This window comes from Vipera berus (genome assembly GCF_964194415.1).
Source record: "Vipera berus genome assembly, chromosome: 3".
NCBI classification, from domain to species: Eukaryota; Metazoa; Chordata; class Lepidosauria; order Squamata; family Viperidae; genus Vipera; species Vipera berus.
Window position 1 is genome coordinate 7,528,188 of NC_138204.1, and position 19,090 is coordinate 7,547,277.

The following is a 19,090-nucleotide window of genomic DNA, read 5'->3' on the forward strand; positions in this document are numbered from 1 at the left end:
CAGGGCATATCTTAAAACTACATTCTGGGAGCTGAAGTCCACAGGTCCTAAAATTACCAAGGTTGGACATCCCTCTAAAATGTTCACCATGCTGGCTGGGGAATTCTGGGAGTTGAAGTGCACAAGTCTTAACGTTGCCAAGTTTGCAGACCCCTGTTTTTTAGACAGGCCTTCTTCCCAGACGTACCTGGTCTCCCTCCAAATCCTTGTCCTCCCCGGTAGAGTACTTACTTTTAATTGTTCCAGCTGCAGCCTGCTTCAATGAGATTTCTTGGCAAAGTAGCATTAATCTGCAGTAAATCGTTTGGATGACGGGCGAGCCAAGTTTCTTACCTCTTTGAACCAATGGAATCATCTTAGTAAACCAAAACATAATTTTTTTTAAAAAAAAAAAAATTTTGTATCTGCTGGTGCTGCAGTGGTCTGGCAGAAATCTCTGGCTGGCGATTCTGCAAGAAAGCATAAGGATACAGATAGTCCTTCACTTAACAACCGTATTTTTAAGAAGAGGCTAGGCAGTCACTTGTCTGGGATGGTATAGGCCAGGAGTAGGCAACCTTGGTTCTTTTATGACTTGTGGACTTCAACTCCCAGAATTCCTGAGCCAGCCATTCACCTGTCTGAGACGGTATAGGCTCTCCTGCTTAAGTGGGGGACTGGACTAGAAGACCTCCAAGGTCCCCTCCAGCTCTATTCTATTCTATTCTATTCTATTCTATTCTATTCTATTCTATTCTATTCTATTCTATTCTATTCTATTCTATTCTATTCTATTCTATTCTATTCTATTCTATTCTATTCTATTCTATTCTATTCTATTCGTCCAGTCCAGTCTAGTCTAGTCTATTTTCTCTTCTCTTCTCTTCTCTTCTCTTCTCTTCTCTTCTCTTCTCTTCTCTTCTCTTCTCTTCTCTTCTCTTCGCTTCGCTTCTCTTCTCTTCTCTTCTCTTCTCTTCTCTTCTCTTCTCTTCTCATATTCTCTTCTCTTCTCTTTTCTCTTCTCATATTCTATTCTATTCTATTCTATTCTATTCTATTCTATTCTATTCTATTCTATTCTATTCTATTCTATTCTATTCTATTCTATTCTATTCTATTCTATTCTATTCTATTCTATTCTATTCTATTCTATTCTATTCTATTCTATTTAAAGTTACAGTGGCACCAATGTAACTGTCCCGATGATCACCCTTGGTAACTTTCCCAGCTGAGTTCCAACAAGCAATGTCAATGAAGGAAGTTGGATTCACTTAATGTCTTCAGTTCCTTACTGTCACTTAACCTGAGACAGTGCAACTGTCACAAATACATCTCAGTGTGCAAGCACCCAAATTTTGATCATGTGACTATAGGGATGCCACAAGGATCAAAAGTATGGAAACAGGTCATGTCACTTTTTTCAGTGTGTTTGCAACTTTGAGCGGTCACTAAAGAAATGGTTATAAACTGAGGACTCCTTACACTAAAGAAAAGACTTCCTAACAAAACTCATAAGTCCCTGCCTTCTTTTTTTTCACTCTGTGGGCCTGACTCCCCTCACTAATTATTTATTTATATTTATGTATTTATTACATTTCCATGCTGCCCGTCTCACCCATAAGATGACCCTATCAATTAACCATTGCCACATTTAAATGTTCTAACACAGGGGTGTCAAACTCGCAACATCACGCACCATATCACGACTTTTTTGCCATTGCCGGCAATGGGGTGGGCACGGTTTCGCTATGATGCATCCAGCCCGTGGGCCAGCAGTTTGACACCCTTGTTCTAACACAGGAGGATCCAACTTGGGTAACTTTAAGACTTGTGGACTTCAACTCCCAGAATTCCCTAGCTATCATGGCTGGCTGAGGAATTCTGGGAGTTGAAGTCAACAGAACTTAAAGTTGGCTAAGATTGGACACCACTGTAAAATATAGGCATTCTTGAGAAAAAAATAATTTTTTTCAGTACATTGGAGCAGCATTTGCTATCCCAAGAGAAATTCCTTCAAAAACTAAACCAAGAAATATATCCAGTTAGCGTTAACTGGCTCAGAAGTCAGCATTCTGTATATATTCAGCTGCAGAATATTTTTCTGCCAATTTTTTAAAACAGCTTCTAAATCCAGCTGCACTGTGTTTCTTTTTACTTATCACGCTGAATATATATTTGCCTAAAACATTTGCCTATATAGCAAATACCACAAATCTCACAAAATTAGAAAGTTGACCAGATCTGGCTGTTTAAATACCCAATAACCAAATTGATCAATCCTTTTTTGGTACTGTGCTCACAAAATAATTTTTGTCTGTTTGGAAAGCCTTAATTTAACTACAATACAGATAGTCCTTGACTTACAACCACAATTCAGCTCAAAATTTCTCTTACTAAGCGAAACATTTGTTAAGTGAGTTCTGCCCATTATACTATCTTTGACGATTGTTAAGTGAATCACTGCAGTTATTAAGTTAGCAACTTGGCTGTTCAGTGAATCTGGCTTCCCCATTGACTTTGCTTGTCAGAAGGTCGCAAAAGGGGATCACATGACCCTGGGACACAGCAAACGGCATAAATATGAGTCAGAAGCAGTGGTGAGATTCAGTTTGTAGAACCGGTTGCTAAAGTTTGCTGAGTTCAGAAAACTGGCTTAATGCACAGTGCTTCTGGAAGTCCAGTCTAGGTCTTGGAGGTCTTCAGGAGGCCTCCCAGGCCTAGAACGGCCTGCCAGAAGTTCATGGATGCCACTTCAAGAAGTCTGTTCTAGGCCTCAGAGGCCTGGAGGAGCTCGCCGGAAGTGCGTGGATGCCACTTCTGGAAGCCCGTTCTAGGCCTCAGAGGCCCAGGCCTGCATCCAATATGAGAACCGGTTGTTCAGGTATTTGAATCCCACCACTGGTCAGAAACATATGTGTTTGAGCCTGTAGGGATCCTGAAGGTGACTATTCTTGATCGGATTTTCTACCGGTAGTTCTCAGTTAACAACTGATCATTTAGTGACTGTTTGAAGTGACAACGTCCGTTCTCCTGTGGACATGTGATTGCATTTTCGGTGCTTGGCAACATAGGCTGCATTCGTGGCTGTTTCCAGCATCCCACACTCGTGTGACCACAATGTATGACATTTTTCACCAGAGACTGGTCTTTATTTCTGGTTTCTGTAAAAAAAAAAGGTTCGTTGTAGACAATAGGTTTGTTTAACAACCTTGGCATTTGCATAACCACTGCAAAAAAACCTCATAAAATCGGATTAGTCATGTGGGCACCTCGACTTATGATTCTCATGATTTATGAGGGAAATCCTGGGCTCCTTTACAGTTGTGAGCCAAGAAATACATAATGGTAAATAAAGGCGAAGGATTCCCTGTGGATTTTACTCCGCTAGCCGTTGCTAGCGCTGCTCATCTCCATTTGAAGGCCATTGAGCCAGCGCTGTCCGAAGACATTTCCGCGGTCATATGGCCAGCGTGACATCATTGAGCGCTGTTACCTTCCCTCTGGAATCATACCTATTTATCTACTCGTGTTTGCATGCTTTCAAACTGCTAGATTGGCAAGAGCTGAGGCGAAGACGGGTGCTCACCCCGTCACGTGACGCTTGGGTCTCAAACCCGAGCTGCCGGCTTTCCGCCCGACAAACCCAGCATCTTAACCACTGAGCCACCGTCCTGCCCTAATACCTGTGCTAGGAGAACAGAACTCCTTGATATTTGCCTCACTGCTTGACATGAAAATAAATCAACAGTGATATCAAGACCAGAAACAGATCAGAATAATACAGTTGGAAGGGACCTTGGAGGTCTTCTAGTCCAACCCTCTGCTCAAGCAGGGATAGGAATAGAATAGAATAGAATAGAATAGAATAGAATAGAATAGAATAGAATAGAATAGAATAGAATAGAATAGAATAGAATAGAATAGAATAGAATAGAATAGAATAGAATAGAATAGAATAGAATAACAGAGTTGGAAGGGACCATGGAGGTCTTCTAGTCCAACCCTCTGCTCAAGCAGGAACAGAATAGAATAGAACAACAGAGTTGGAAGGGACCTTGGAGGTCTTCTAGTCCAACCTCCCCGCTCAAGCAGGAAATCCTGTACCATTTCAGACAAATGGTTGTCCAATCTCTTCTTAAAACCTCCAGTGTTGGAGCATTCACAACTTCTGGAGGCAAAGCTGTTCCACTGATTAATTGTTCTCACTGTCAGGAAAATTTCTTCTTTGTTCTAGGTTGCTTCACTCCTTGATTACTTTCCATCCCTTGCTGTAGGCTCCTGTATCCTTTCTGATTATTCCAATAATTTCATGGAAATGGCATTAGAGATATTCCTTATAGGAAAACACAGGAAGGCAAAGTAGTAATCTCACCTCCCAAAAAAGGCTCAGATTACAGGTAGTTCTCGATTTATAACTATTCATTTAGTGACTGATCAAAGTTACAACAGCACTGAAAAAAGTGACTTATGACCGTTTTTCACAGTTACAACCATTGCAGCATCCCCCTGGTCACATGATCAAAATTTGGATGCTTGGCAACTAACATGTATTTATGACGGTCACAGTGCCCTGGGGCCATGTGATCCCCTTTTGCGACCTTCTGACACACGTCAATGGGGAAACCAGATTCACTGAACAACCGTGTTGCTAAGTGAACAATGGAGCGACCCACTTAACAACTGTGGCAAGAAAGGTCGTAAAATGAGGCAAAGCTCCCTTAATAATTGTCTTGTTTATCAGTGGAAATTTTCACCTCAGTTACGGTCGTAACTTGAGGGTTACCTCAGATTTTGTTGTAAGTCGCATTTTCTGACACATCTCTTTTGTGGTCATTCTGCCATCCCTTTAAAAAGGACAGTTGTGGTTCCGTTTCACAAACTGGTCTGGAAAAAGGTCCTCCTCGCATGATGAATGGGGTTTAATTTCTCCTAAGCAAGTGACTAGACAGACATTTCGTTTACTTATAAACAGACTGGATAATTAACTCACCCAGGTTGCCGACACCGCGTGTGGCATTTGGAAGCGATGAAAATGAACACAGTTTGTCAATCAATAAATTTGGTGTGACATAAAGTAATAGGCTGGCCGATCTGGCGTTTTCTGAAAGCGTGTCAGGGTCATGGTGATGGGTGGAGTGGAGTGGGGGGGGAATTTAATTATCAGGAAGAGCTTAATATGCATTTTATCCTTTGCAGTCATTTACAAATGGGTTTGTAAGCAGCTGCCGCTGTTGAATCCCCCATAGGTTAAGAAGATGGAGGTTAGCCTTCTTTAGAAGGTCAGCCGTGGGCGAAGCATGGTGTCTGCCGTCTGTGAAATGTTTTCAGAAATATTTGATTGCTTTTATGCCCCATAAATCTATTGAAATGCTCCGTTGTGCTCTGTGGGGGTGCAGTTTGCAAGATGGCGCCCTCCCCATCTCTTGGAAGGCTTTCCCTTTATATCTCAAAGGGCAGTGACTAAAAAAAAAAAAGCATCCACAGGTCTAGAAGCATGACGCGCCTGTCACTTGCAGTGGAAATCTGCCCCACTCTGTCAAGGGTGGGTAATTAGACCGGCACTTGTGCTTCAGTGGAGGTTGTGAGTCAGTTGGCAGAGGTTTCCCCATTGTGGAGGGGAATAAATTATGAAATTATTTGCGCCCCAGCATCATACAAAGCCAGAAAAAGTAATTGCAAATGAGGACTGCACTGTTTGTGTTGGTGTGTACGTTTGTGTGTGTTTGTGTTTGTGTGTATCTGTGCTTTGCTTTGGCAGAGATTTCCCACTATGTGTGCGCGCTTTGTTTTCACAGAGCTTTCCCACTGTTGATGGGAATAAATTATGAAAATTTGCCCCAACTTCACACATAGCATAAACAACATAATTGTGAGTTAGGGCTGTACGAAACCTGAAGTGTGTGTGTGTGTGTGTGTCTTTTGTGCTTGTGCTTTGCTTTGGCAGTAATTTCTCACTGTGGATGGGAATAAATTATGAAAAATTGCCCCAACATCACACATAGCACAAACAAAATAATTGTGAGCTAGGGCTGTATGAAACTTGAAGTGTGTGCGTGTGCGTGTGCGTGCGTGCGTGCGTGTGTTTTGTGTTTGTGCTTTGCTTTGGCAGTAATTTCTCACTGTGGATGGGAATAAATTATGAAAATTTCCCCAGCATTACAGTGCTTCTGATGCAAGGGGAAAAAAAAATCACCACCAATTTCGTGGCATCCCTAGCAATCAGCTTAGTCAGCGTTTTGATCTCTTTTGTTTTTAGCTGGCCAATATATCTCCTGTTAAGGGAAGATGTGGCCAGGGCTTTAACTCACTGGAAACACAAAAGCTAAAAGTGATGGTGGCAGTGAGGATAATTCAGCATAGTTATGGCTTTGATGAATATCTCAGTAAAGAATGTTGACTGGACCGAGACGCAATCTGCAGCTTGAAGGTAGCAAGGGAAATGTAAACAATGAGCTATCCATCCATAGCCCATTTTTTTCCAGCCTGTCTGCCTGTTTATTTGCTGGGTCAGTCATAAGTAAATCAAAGCACGCGAGAAATCCTCTTTCTGACGATCCAGTCAATCAGAATAGAGCTGGAAGGGACCTTGGAGGTCTTCTAGTCCAACCAGGAGACCCTATACCAGGGGTCTTCAAACTTGGGCCTTTTATGACTTGTGGACTTCAACTCCCAGAATTCCTCAGCCAGGCAAGCTGGCTGAGGAATTCTGGGAGTTGAAGTCCACAAGTCATAAAAGGCCCAAGTTTGAAGACCCCTGCCCTATACCATTTGAGGCAAATGGTTGTCCGATCTCTTCTTCAAAACCTCCAAGGATGAAAGCACCCACAACTTCTGGAGGCAAGCTGTTTCATTGTCCTCACTGTTAGGAAAAGTTTCTCCTTAATTCCGGGTTGCTGCTCTCCTTGATTCGTTTCCATCCGTTGTTTCTTTCTTTTTTTTTATTGAAAAGTTTTACAATACATTTTTTAAAAGACAAAACCCCTCCCAACCCTATCCCCTCTCCCCAAATCTCCCCAACTCTTCCCTCCCCTCCCCCTCCCCCCTCCCCGACTTCCCAGAGCGAAATACAGGGTATAAAAATACAAACAATCATAGTCTACCATATGCAAACAACAATAAAATATTAAGTTCTATCGCACTTTAACTCTTATTAAAATAACTACAAGTAATTTATATATCCGTTGTTTCTTGTCTTGCTTTCTGGCGCTTGGGAAAAATCTAAAAAAAAAAATTAAAAAAAAATCCACTCTGCCTTCTCTTCTCCTTACCTCCTGCAGTGCCGATGGGGATTTTGCAGTCACCCACCTGACTAAAGCCCACCTCTTCTACGATGGTCGGATTAAATGGATGCCTCCCGCCATCTACAAAAGCTCCTGCAGCATTGACGTCACCTTCTTCCCCTTTGACCAGCAGAACTGCACCATGAAATTTGGCTCCTGGACTTATGACAAGGCCAAAATCGACTTAGAGAGCATGCATCGCCATGTGGATCAGCTGGACTACTGGGAGAGTGGAGAATGGGTGATCATCAATGCTGTGGGCAACTACAACATCAAGAAGTATGAATGCTGTTCGGAGATCTACCCAGACATCACCTATTCCTTCATCATCAGACGTCTCCCTCTGTTCTACACCATCAACTTGATTATTCCTTGTCTTCTGATCTCGTGCTTGACCGTCTTGGTCTTCTATTTGCCTTCTGAGTGTGGGGAGAAGATCACCCTGTGCATCTCTGTTCTGCTGTCCTTGACGGTCTTCCTTCTTCTCATTACTGAGATCATCCCCTCGACCTCTTTGGTCATCCCCTTGATTGGAGAGTATCTCCTCTTCACCATGATCTTTGTCACGCTGTCCATCATCATCACCGTCTTCGTGCTGAACGTCCACCATCGTTCCCCTCGGACCCACACCATGCCCGCTTGGGTGCGACGGGTTTTCCTTGACGTCGTCCCACGTCTTCTCTTCATGAAACGCCCTTCGACGGTCAAGGACAACTGCAAGAAACTCATAGAATCCATGCACAAAATAGCCAACTCGCAGCCGTTTTGGTCGGAGATGGAAGCGGAGCCCAACTTTATCACCTCGTCCTCCAACAGCCCTCAGAGCAATGAGCAGTCCCCTACATCGTCCTTTGGAACCCATCTCGAGGACCAAAAAAGTCCTCAGCCGGTGTGTAAGTCGCCCTCGGGCCAGTATTCAATGCTGTGCCCAGAACCCATCCGAGCCAGTTGCACCTCCCTTCAACCTCCCAGTCACCCCCTCGGAGACCTTCAGTCGAGCTCAATTGGCAAAGGCAGATCCCTAAGTGTCCAGCAGATGTACAGCAGTCCAGGAAAAGCAGAAGAAGGCACCGTACGTTACCGATCCAAGAGCATCCAGTATTGCTACTTGCAAGAAGAAGCATCCCAGACCAATGGCCAATCAGGTGGGTCATCAGCGTCCCCACAGTGCTATCTGAGTGTGGACCAGCCCAAAGTCAAAGCCACCCACTGTAAGTGTAAATGTAAAAAGAAGGAGTCAGCCAGCACGTCGGGAGAAGGGAGCAAAACTCTTAAAGAGCAACAGTTTTTGCTGATGTCACCTGCCTTGAAGTTAGCCGTGGAAGGCGTGCATTATATCGCGGACCATTTGAGAGCAGAAGATGCTGATTTTTCAGTAAGTAAAAATTATTATTATTATTTATTAAACTTATATACCGCCCTTCTCCCGTAGGACCCAGGGCGGTTCACAAGGCAATTAAAACAACATTACAATACAAAAAATTAATAGCAATTAAAATAGATTAAATTTTCCTTAATTAAAATCTAAAACCCCTATAACTCTGATTAAAAACCCAATTACAATAAGTTAAAAAATTTAAAAATCCTCAGTCCTGGCCGGAAAGCTCAAAGAGCCAGGTCTTCAGGTCCCGGCGGAACGAACGAAAATCAGGGGCAGTCCTAAGCTCTACGGGTAACTGGTTCCAGAGGGCAGGCGTGCCCACAGAGAAGGCCCTCCCCGTGGGTGTTGCCCGCCGGCAATCCTTTGCCGGCGGCACCCTGAAAAGGCCCTCCCTGTGGGAGCGCACAGGACGAAGGGAACTTGATGCTGGCAGCAGGTGTTCCCTCAAATATCCTTTCCCCCCTCGTCGCTGGCTCCTTGCAAGCCAAAAACTGAATGGATGGGGCCTTTGATACCATTTAATAGCGCTTGTAGAATTCATGTCTCAGGAGAAACGCAAAACATAAAATTAAGTTATGTTCAGGGGCGGGGCGGGAAAGGGGGCAAACGAGTTTTTCTAACTCTGGTTAATTGCAGCAGTTTCCGAGTTGGGAATGATGCATTTCAGGAGATGAATTTTGGTGGTAGAACTGTTGTACACAATCCTGTCGTGTGTGTGTGTGTGTGTGTGTGTGTGTGTGTGTGCATGTGTTCTCTGTGCTCAAATTTGGTCCCCAAAGAAATTATGGCAATGTGGGGATGTGTACACAAGACCCCCGCAGCAATTAGTCAAATGATGAAACAAACAAACTTATATAAGAGTCATGTGATAGTGAGATGGGCAGTATATAAATTAGAGAAGAGAGAGAGAGAGAGAAAGAAAGAAAGGAAAGAAAGAAAGAAAGAAAGAAAGAAAGAAAGAAAGAAAGAAAGAGGAAGGAAGGAAGGAAGGAAGGAAGGAAGGAAGGAAGGAAGGAAGGAAGGAAGGAAGGAAGGAAGGAAGGAAGGAAGCTGTATAAACCAGTATTTCTCAACCTTGGCAACTTTAAGATACCTGGACGTCAACTCCCAGAATTCCCCAGCCAGCATGGCTGATTAATTGTATTTCTGCACTAGCTTGCTCGGCACTTCCATGCACATTTGATGTGAGTCTGTCTGTACCTTTTATGCATAGGTTTAACACAGAAACTCTCAGTGTGCACGCAAAGCAACAGAGCGAATAATAATAACCAACATAATAATAGCAAACAGGAGGAGGGAAATAAAGAAGGCAAAGAAGAAGGATAAGTGATAATGCTACCACCATACACCATGGGTAAATAAGATGTACAGATGTTACACAGATCTTCGAGAATTAGATATCCAGCAGAGCGAGGGGGCAAGGGAAGAACCTGTGCCTGTATCGAGTTGTTTTGGCCTGCCTGCAATGCCCTGTGTAGCGCCATCCTGAGGGGAGGAGATGAAGCAGGTTATGTCCAGGACGTGAAGGTCCCCAGCTATCTTCTCAGCCCTCCTTCTGACCTGCAAAACTTACAGATCTTCTGTGGAGGATTTCTTAGGAAGCAGGATGAGGGTAGATCGTTGGAAGCACGAAGGCAGCAGGTGATACAAAGACGGTGGGGTACCGTCTGCCTGCCCTTTCAGATGCCTTTTGCCCTTTCTGCTGGAAGCAAGGCAACGGGGCTGCTACCTTAACCTTCTGAACCAGCTTCCTTGCTGATGTTGGCCTCCTGGCCCAAGGACCTCTTCGCCTCCTCCTTCTTCTAATTCATTTTTTTTTTCTAGCTTTGCGCCCTGCTCGGTTTTCTTGCTGATCTCCTGGTTTTTCCAGCTGCTGAAACTGACCCTTGCAATGCCTCGGGGGTCTAGATATATTTCCTGGCTCTAAATGTAAGAGGCTCCGCTCTGCCACGACGTTTTCAGCAGGAGAAAAGTGCCAGGAGAGGCTAGAAAAAGATCGTTAGAGCACTCTGAAAGCTGAGTACAGGTAGCCCTCGAGGTATGACCACAACGGAGCCCACAATTTCCATTGCTAAGCAAGACAGTTGTTAAGGGAATTTTGCCCCATCTTATGACCTTTCTTGCCACGGTTGTTAAGTGAATTATTGCAGTTGTTAAGTTAGTAACATGTTTGTTAAATGAATCTGGCTTCCCCATTGACTTTGCTTGTCAGAAGGTTGCAAAAGGGAAGAATAGAATAGAATAGAATAGAATAGAATAGAATAGAATAGAATAGAATAGAATAGAATAGAATAGAATAGAATAGAATAGAATAGAATAGAATAGAATAGAATAGAATAGAATAGAATAGAATAGAATAGAAAATATGGAATGGAATAGGACAGACAGAACAGAACAGAACAGAACAGAATAGAAACTTTATTGTCACTTTAAATGTACACTAATCAGCATACATTAAAATGAAATTTTGTTGCATTCAGCTGTCAAAAAATATCATTACGCATATACCCACATACACACCCAGTTACAACACAGAGAAACATCACACTGTAGTTCGAGTGTATAAATATACATGGCGGGGGAAAAAAGAATCCTGCAAATTTACAAGACAGATGGCATAAGGAACAAAAGTGTTACAGGATTTGTAGTTCTGCTATAAGTACTTCGAAACCTCCTCCCAGAGGGGAATAACTGGAACAGACCGTGAAGTGGGTATACACTTAGAACATAGAATAATGCAGTTGGGAGGGACCTCTTCTAGTCCAACCCCCTGCTCGAGGAAGTGACCCTGTTCCATTTCAGACAAATGATTGGCCAGTCTCTTTTTTTGAAAGCCTCCTGTGATGAAGCCCCCTACAATTTCTGAAAGCAAATTGTTCTCTTGGTTGATTGCTCTCACCATTAGGAAGTTTCTCCTTAGTTCTAGGTTGTTTCTCTCCTTGGTTAGTTCCCAACCGTTGTTTCTTGTCTTGCCTTTTGGTGCTTTGGAAGACAAGAAGCAACGGATGGAAACTAACCAAGGAGAGCAGCAACCCAGAACTAAGGAGAAATTTCCCAATTGGTTGAAACCAATCAATCAATGGGATAGCTTGCCTTCAGAAATTGTTGACCCCGGGATATTGCCAGTGTCATACTTACATGCCAATTGCCAAGTGTCTAAATTTCGATCATGTGACCACGGGGATACTGCAAGGATACTGCAAGTGGAGAAAACCATCCTAAGTCACTTTTTCCATGCCGTTGTAATTTCGAACGATCTTGAAACAAACTGTTGTAAGTTGAGGACTACATTTAGGTGGGTAATACCTATAGACTCACATGGGATTGGCATGAGAATTGAACATCACAGGTTACAGTCTGTCTGCGTAGTAAACCAGGGCATTTTAATGGTTCCTGTCGCTACTAGTACATCTTCTCAAGGGAGTGAGTATCAAACACGGCTGGGTCTAATAATTTGTCCATAAAACTGAGATATTGAAGCAGAGAGACTGGCCCGTGTAAGTGGCCAACAAAAGCCCAAGAAGGGATCAAAAATGCCAGGTTTCACCACTCATTTGCTAAAGAGTTTAATTGGATTTGTCTTACTAGATAAGCTACGGACAAGACAAGACCAGGCAGCCTGATGATGCCTTGTGTCTACAATTTACAAAAATGACTCTGGAATTTGAAAAGAGCGATGCAGCAATGGAAAATGCAAGGGATGAGGGGACAGCAGGCTTTCACGATTTCTGGCAGGTGGAGAGGAGGAGGAGGAGGAGGAGGAGGAGGAGGAGGAGGAGGAGGAGGAGGAGGAGGAGGAGGAGGAGGAGGAGGAGATGATAAAAAGGCATTTCAAAATTTAGGAAAGCCAAGCAAGTGATGTGCAGGGGAGTCAGACCGACCCCTGATCATGAGCTGGAGGGAGATACTGTAGTTCAAAACCCTTTCATTTAACTGAGGTGGAACAGATGCCTCGAAATCTGATCTTTCGAGTTTGAGCTTCAACAAAAACTCTGTTGGGGTGGTGCTGTACCACCCTGTGAAGTCTTGGTAAAAAAGAGAGAAAGAGAGAAAGAGAGAGAGAGAGAAAGAGAGAGACGACATGGGAAGGAGAAATAGGGAGGGAGGGAGATGAGAGAAAGGAGGAAATAAGGATGGAAGGAAGGAAGGAAGGAAGATGAGAAAAGGAAGGAAAGGGGTGAAAGGAGAAAGATGGGGAAGGAAGGAGAGAGATAAGAGAGGGAGGAAGAAAGGAAGGAAGGAAGGAAGGAAGGAAAGGGGTGAAAAGAGAAAGATGGGGAAGGAAGGAGAGATAAGAGAGGAAGGAAGGAAGGAAAGAAGGAACGAAGGAACGAAGGAACGAAGGAAGGAAAGGAGGGAGATGGGAGAAGGAAGGAAAGGATGGAAGGAGAAAAATGAGGGAAGGGAGGAAGGAAGGAAGGAAGGAAGGAAGGAAGGAAGGAAGGAAGGAAGGAAGGAAGGAAGGAAGGAAGGAAGGAAGGAAGGAAAGGAGGGAGATGGGAGAAGGAAGGAAAGGATGGAAGGAGAAAAATGAGGGAAGGGAAGAAGGAAGGAAGGAAGGAAGGAAGGAAGGAAGGAAGGAAGGAAGGAAGGAAAGGAGGGAGATGGGAGAAGGAAGGAAGGAAGGAAGGAGAAAAATGAGGGAAGGGAGGAAGGAAGGAAGGAAGGAAGGAAGGAAGGAAGGAAGGAAGGAAGGAAGGAAGGAAGGAAGGAAGGGAGTTGTATAAACCCCTGTTTCTCAACCTTGGTTACTTCACAATATCTGGACATCAACTCCCAGAATTCTCCAGCCAGCATGGGGGATTAACTGTATTTCTATGTTACTTTCATGAGCATTTTTGTGTAAGTCTGTCAGTTTGTACTTTTTATACATAGGTTTAATACAGACTCTTCGTTAAGTTGAATGACACACGCAAACACACACACACACACACACACACACACTATTATGTGAGTGACACATTTTGTAAATTAGAGAACAGTTCTGGGTTGGCAGACGCTTACAATTCACTCAAAAAAAGTACTTATGATCTGGACACAAAGTTCCAACTGCCGCCTCCTTCCCCCTGTGGTCATGTGATCTCATTTGGGGCAGTGGTGGGATTCAAATGCCTGAACAACCGGTTCTCTGCACGGATGCCACTTCCGGAAGTCCATTCTGGGACTTCCGGAAGTGGCATCCACGCACTTCCGGCGGTCCGTTCTGGACCTTGCAAAAAAGGGCTAGGGCTTCTGCCAGTTTCCAAAGTCAACAAAAAATTAGCTACCAGTTCTACCAAACTGGTGAAAACCGACTGAATCCCACCACTAATTTGGGGTACCTGGCAACCGGCCCCTATTTATGGTCATTTGCAGCATCCCCAGTGGTCACATGACATTTTTTGCTGGAAACTGGTATTTACGTCTAGTTTCCATTGACTAAAATGGGTTCACTTAATGACCACGGTGCTTGCTTTATAATGCTGTGTTCTCTCAATGACCCCTGCAAAAAAAAAGGTATTAAATCAGGTGTGGTCACATGATTGCCCACTTAATGACTGGCAGAACTTAACGGCAATAATTTCCAATGAAATAACAACAACAACAACAATAATAATAATAGAGTTGAAAGGGAGCTTGGAGGTCTTCTAGTCTAACCCCCTGCTCAGGCAGGAAACCCTATACCATTTCAGACAAATGGCTGTCCAATCTCTTCTTTAAAACTTAGTTTATTAGTTTTAGTTTAGTTTTATTAAGTTTTTATACCGCCCTTCTCCCGAGGGACTCAGGGCGGTGAACAGGGCATATGATAAAAATACAAAACTACAAAAGTTAAAATAGAATTAAATTAATGCCCAAGATAAAACAATAAAATATACCAATATTTAAAACCCAAATTAACTCCCCATCAGGCCAGGCCAGCTTGTTCAAACAGGTGGGTCTTTAACCCGCGCCGGAAGGAGCGGAGATCCGGTGACATCCGGAGCTCCACCGGCAGTTGATTCCACAAAGCTGGGGCGCCCACAGAGAAGGCCCTCCCCCTGGGGGCCACCAGCCGGCATTCTCTGACTGGAGGCACCCTGAGGAGGCCCTCTCTGTGGGAACGCACAGGGCGGAGGGGAGTTGACGCCGGCAGCAGGTGGTCCCCGAGGTATTCCGGACCCATGCCATGTAGGGACTTAAAAACCATCACTAAGACCTTGAACCTCACCCGGAAGACAACTGGTAACCAATGTAGCTCGCGGAGCAAAGGTGTAACATGGGACTTCCAGTGTTGGAGCATCCACAACTTCTGGAGGCAGGTTGTTCCACTCCTATTTTCCTCACAACAACAGTCCTATGAGGACTGAGAGAGAATGATTCGCTCAAAGTCACCCAGTCACTTTTCTTGCCTAAGTCTGGACTAGAACTCACAATCTCCTGGTGATTGACTCAAAGTCATCCAGATGGCTTTCATGCCTAAGGCGGGACTAGAACTCAACGCCTCCCAGTCATTGTCTCAAAGTCACCCAGCTGGTTTTCATGTCTAAGGCAGGACAAGAACTCACCATTTCCTGGTGATTGACTCAGTCACCCAGTCGGCTTTCATACCTAAGGCAAGACTAGAACTCACCATCTCCTGGTGATTGACTCAAAGTCACCCAGTTGGCTTTCATACCTAAGGCAAGACTAGAACTTACAATTTCCTGTTTTCTAGGTCAACACCTTAACTGGTTGTAGCTGACTCACTAGTTTAATATGAACTTAAATGCTGCTAACAAGAAAAATGCGACTTTGGAGTACATTAAGAGGAGATAAGAATCCAGATCAGAATTCCGAAAGGACAAATTGGAGCACGTTAGAGAAGAGCTATGTTGCTGGCTAGTGCATTGGTGGGTTGGATACCCAAAAAAAAGGTGGAACGACTTGTCTCCAGAAGTTGCAAGTGCACCAATACTGGAGGTTTTTAAGAAGAGACGGGACTGCCATTTTTTCCAGAATGGTATAGGTTCTTCTGCTTGAGCAGGGGGCTGGACTAGAAGACCTCTAAGGTCCCTTCCAACTCTGTTATTCTGACATCAAGGATTCTTTGGGGCAGCCTTGACCGTTAGTAGTTCAGATTGTTGTATACAGGTAGTCCTCACTTAGGGACCAGCTGAAGTTGCAACACCACTGAAAAATGTGACTTAATGATCATTTTTTCACACTTACAACAATTGTAGCATTCCCGTGGTCACTGGATCAAAATTTGGATGCTTGGCAACTGACTCATACTTATGATGGTTGCACTGTCCTGGGGTCACGTGGTCACCTTTTGCGAACTTCTGACCCACAGCATCAATGGGGAAGCCTGATTCACTTAACAACGGTGTGACTAATGTGAGAACTGTGGCCCGAAAGCTCGCAAAATGGAGCAAGACTCATTTGACACCTGTCTCGCTTAGCAACAGAAATGTTGGGCTCCATCATGCCCGTTAAGTCAAGGACTACCTGTAGAGCTGGCATGAAGTCAGCTTGGAGTACTTTTGAACTCTTGTCGTGACGCCTGGCTTCTTTCACCTGACAGCCAGCAACGAAATTGCAAATTACAGTCACGTGATGTCTTGCTCAACGAGCACATTGCGTAGCGTTGTCGGTCCCAACTTGGGTTGTTAAGGAAGGACTATCTATATCGCGGGGGTCAAAACCTGCCGCCTCATGTGACGCGTCGTGACTTTTGGGGCGTTGATGGAGGTGGGGCGGGCTCGGCCTCCGTATGATAAAACCGGCCCGCAGGCCGGCGGTTTGACACCCGTGATCTGTATGGTCTGTCAGGTATTGAACAAGCTTCCACATGAAGCGATGAGTTTTCCTTCATTACAGGTCTTTAAACAGACACTGGATGATTTAGTGCAGAGAGTTTTCACCTTTTTTAGGCTTTGGAGCTTGTTAATTAGCCCCCCCCCCCAAAAAAAATCTTGGAACCCCAATCAAGAAAATCAGAATAATAGAGTTGGAAGGGACCTTGGAGGTCTTCTAGTCCAACCCCTTTCTCAAAGTTGTAGTGATTTTAAAAAAGCGATGCATTCAAGAGAACATTTTCCTCCTGGTCTTTCACAGAGTCCCATTAAAATTTCCTGGCAATCCGTTTGAAAAACGCTACTCTGAAGAATCCATCCGTCACTGATCAGAAAGTCAGACTGGATGGCCTCTATGATTTTTTGACAAAAATCTCCCGGCCTTATGGCGGATCCGAGTGGAGAAAGGCTTTAGCTGAAGATAGAAGAGAATATTTGTAGCTCAGGGTTGAACTGTGGGGTCCTTGGTGCTTTCTGAGCTTGGTTGTTTTTCCTGCGGACGTTTCATTACCAAACTAGGTAACATCATCAGTGCTTGTAAGGAGTGGTGAGAATGGACTTGATGGTTGCTAGGTTGGACTGTTGTTTTTTACGGTTAGCTTCCTTGTCTTGAGTTGGTAGTTTCTTGATTGGGGTGTTGTTTGTTTCTTGATTTAGTTGAAGAGCTTGAAACGAAACTCAGAGGTGATTTAGGGATGAAACCTGAACTTTAAAAAGCTTGTGGCAGTCACTATGGGTGGAATAGGGCCAGAGATTTGCTATCGTAAAAAGGCAAGGTGTATTTTTTATTTATTGGCGTTTTTGTTTCTTATCTCCTGCAAAGATTTGCAAAAGCCTGATAGTATGCTTAGTTCCTGTCTTTTAATAATAATAATAATAATAAGTTGGAAGGGACCTTGGAGGTCATCTAGTCCAACCCCCTGCTAAGGCAAGAAACCCTATACCATTTCAGACAAATGGCTGTCCAGTCTCTTCTTAAAAACTTCCAGTGTTGGAGCATTCACCACTTCTGGAGGCAGGTTGTTCCACTGGTTAGTTGTTCTAACTGTCAGGAAGTTTCTCCTTAGTTCTAGGTTGCTTCTCTCCTTGACTAGCTTCCATCCATTGCTTCTTGTCCTGCTTTCAGGTGCTTTGGAGAATAGCTTGGCTCCCTCTGCTTTGTGACAGCCCCTGAGATATTGGAACACCGCTATCATGTCACCCCTCAACCTTCTCTTCATTAAACTACACATACCCAATTCCAGCAACCGTTCCCTATATGTTTTAGCCTCCAGTCCCCCAATCATCTTTGTTGCTCTTCTCTGTACTCTTTCTAGAGTCTCGACATCTTTTTTACATCGTGGTGACCAAAACTGGATGCAGTATTCCAGGTGTGGCCTTACCAAGGCATTGTAAAGTGGTATTTTAATTTCAGGTGTTGATTATTTTCTAGCTGGCTGGTGTGTAAGTGTACGGCTCTACTCGTATTTAAAATCTTGATTATTACTATTAGTATTGCATTTTATTCTGCCTGATTTTATAGAACCCGGGGACTGTATAATAAAAGAATATATTATTGCTGTGTTTTTAATAGGCCTCTGTGGGTGGCTTAGTATCACCCTGATAGCCACCGCTATTCCTCTTTGCTGGAATAATTCTCTTTAATCCTTCCTAGGCTTTTAATAGCCTTCTAATAATCCCCTCTTTGCAGCCCTCTCTGCCTTTTGCAAAATCCAGGAAAAGCTTCTGTAGAACTACTAGATTATCTGTACAAAATCCTTTTTGGGAGATCACGAGTAGGCAGTGAAGTGAGGCTGTGGAATACCACTGGAACTTAAAATATTGTGAGAGAAACATATACGGGTTCTGTATGTGACTTTTCGGACCAAAGTTAAGTCCAAAATTTCTGTTGCTAAGCCAGAAAGTTGTTAGGTGAGTTTTGCCCCCCCATTTTTACAGCCTTTCTTATCACAGCTGTTAAGAGAATCAGTGTAGTTGTTAAGTGAATCATGAGGTCATTAAGCGAATCCGGCTTCCTCTTGTTGAAAGAAAAAAAATCTTCATCAGGGTCCAGTCCAAGCTGGGAATAATCAAAATGGAGACTGCTTTAGAAAAAAAGATTGTAGTTTATTGAAGAGGAGAGCCAGATACAAAGATGGCTCTGAGAAAAAAGTGACCACATAGAGCAGGAAGTGGTGGGCTTTTATACCTTCTGGGGCTCTTGAGGTTGTTTCCTGTTCCTGTTTGAGGCTTTGTATTTCCTGTGTCATGTACTTTGATCTGAATCTGAGTGTGTCCTTTTGGTATTGGTGGGTCAATCCTATTATGTCCAGTCTTCGAGTTTGGATAGGTATGTAGATTTTAAGGGTCTTTGTCTTCCTAATCTCTTCAGTTTCTAGCTGGAAGGCACCAACCTTCCTGAATGGATTATTACATCTGCATTTCTAAAAGCTGGCCTCTGCTAAATTTTCTGCTTGCGGGAGAGGGGCTGGGCTGGTTTCTGTCTTTTTAAAAAGATCTTCTCCATTATTCCTTTGGGGAAATATATTCTGCCTTTTAAATACATCCCAAAATATTTATTTCTCTGGATTCTTCCCACACTCCATTGACTTTGCTTGTTGGAAGCCGGCTGGGAAGGTTACAGATGGCGATCCCATGACCCAGGGACAGTCATA

General features: G+C 43.8%; 1 protein-coding gene across 1 annotated transcript in view; it reads left to right on the forward strand.

Annotated features, from left to right (window-relative positions):
• The window catches only part of CHRNA4 (cholinergic receptor nicotinic alpha 4 subunit), a gene marked incomplete at both ends in the record, with an annotated part of 76,992 nt that overhangs the window by 47,308 nt on the left and 10,594 nt on the right, over nucleotides 1-19,090 (forward strand). Inside the window, one exon of the mRNA XM_081323758.1 lies at nucleotides 7,257-8,634. Coding sequence (XP_081179884.1) covers nucleotides 7,257-8,634 — 1,378 coding nt within the window. The remainder of the gene's footprint in view (nucleotides 1-7,256; nucleotides 8,635-19,090) is intronic.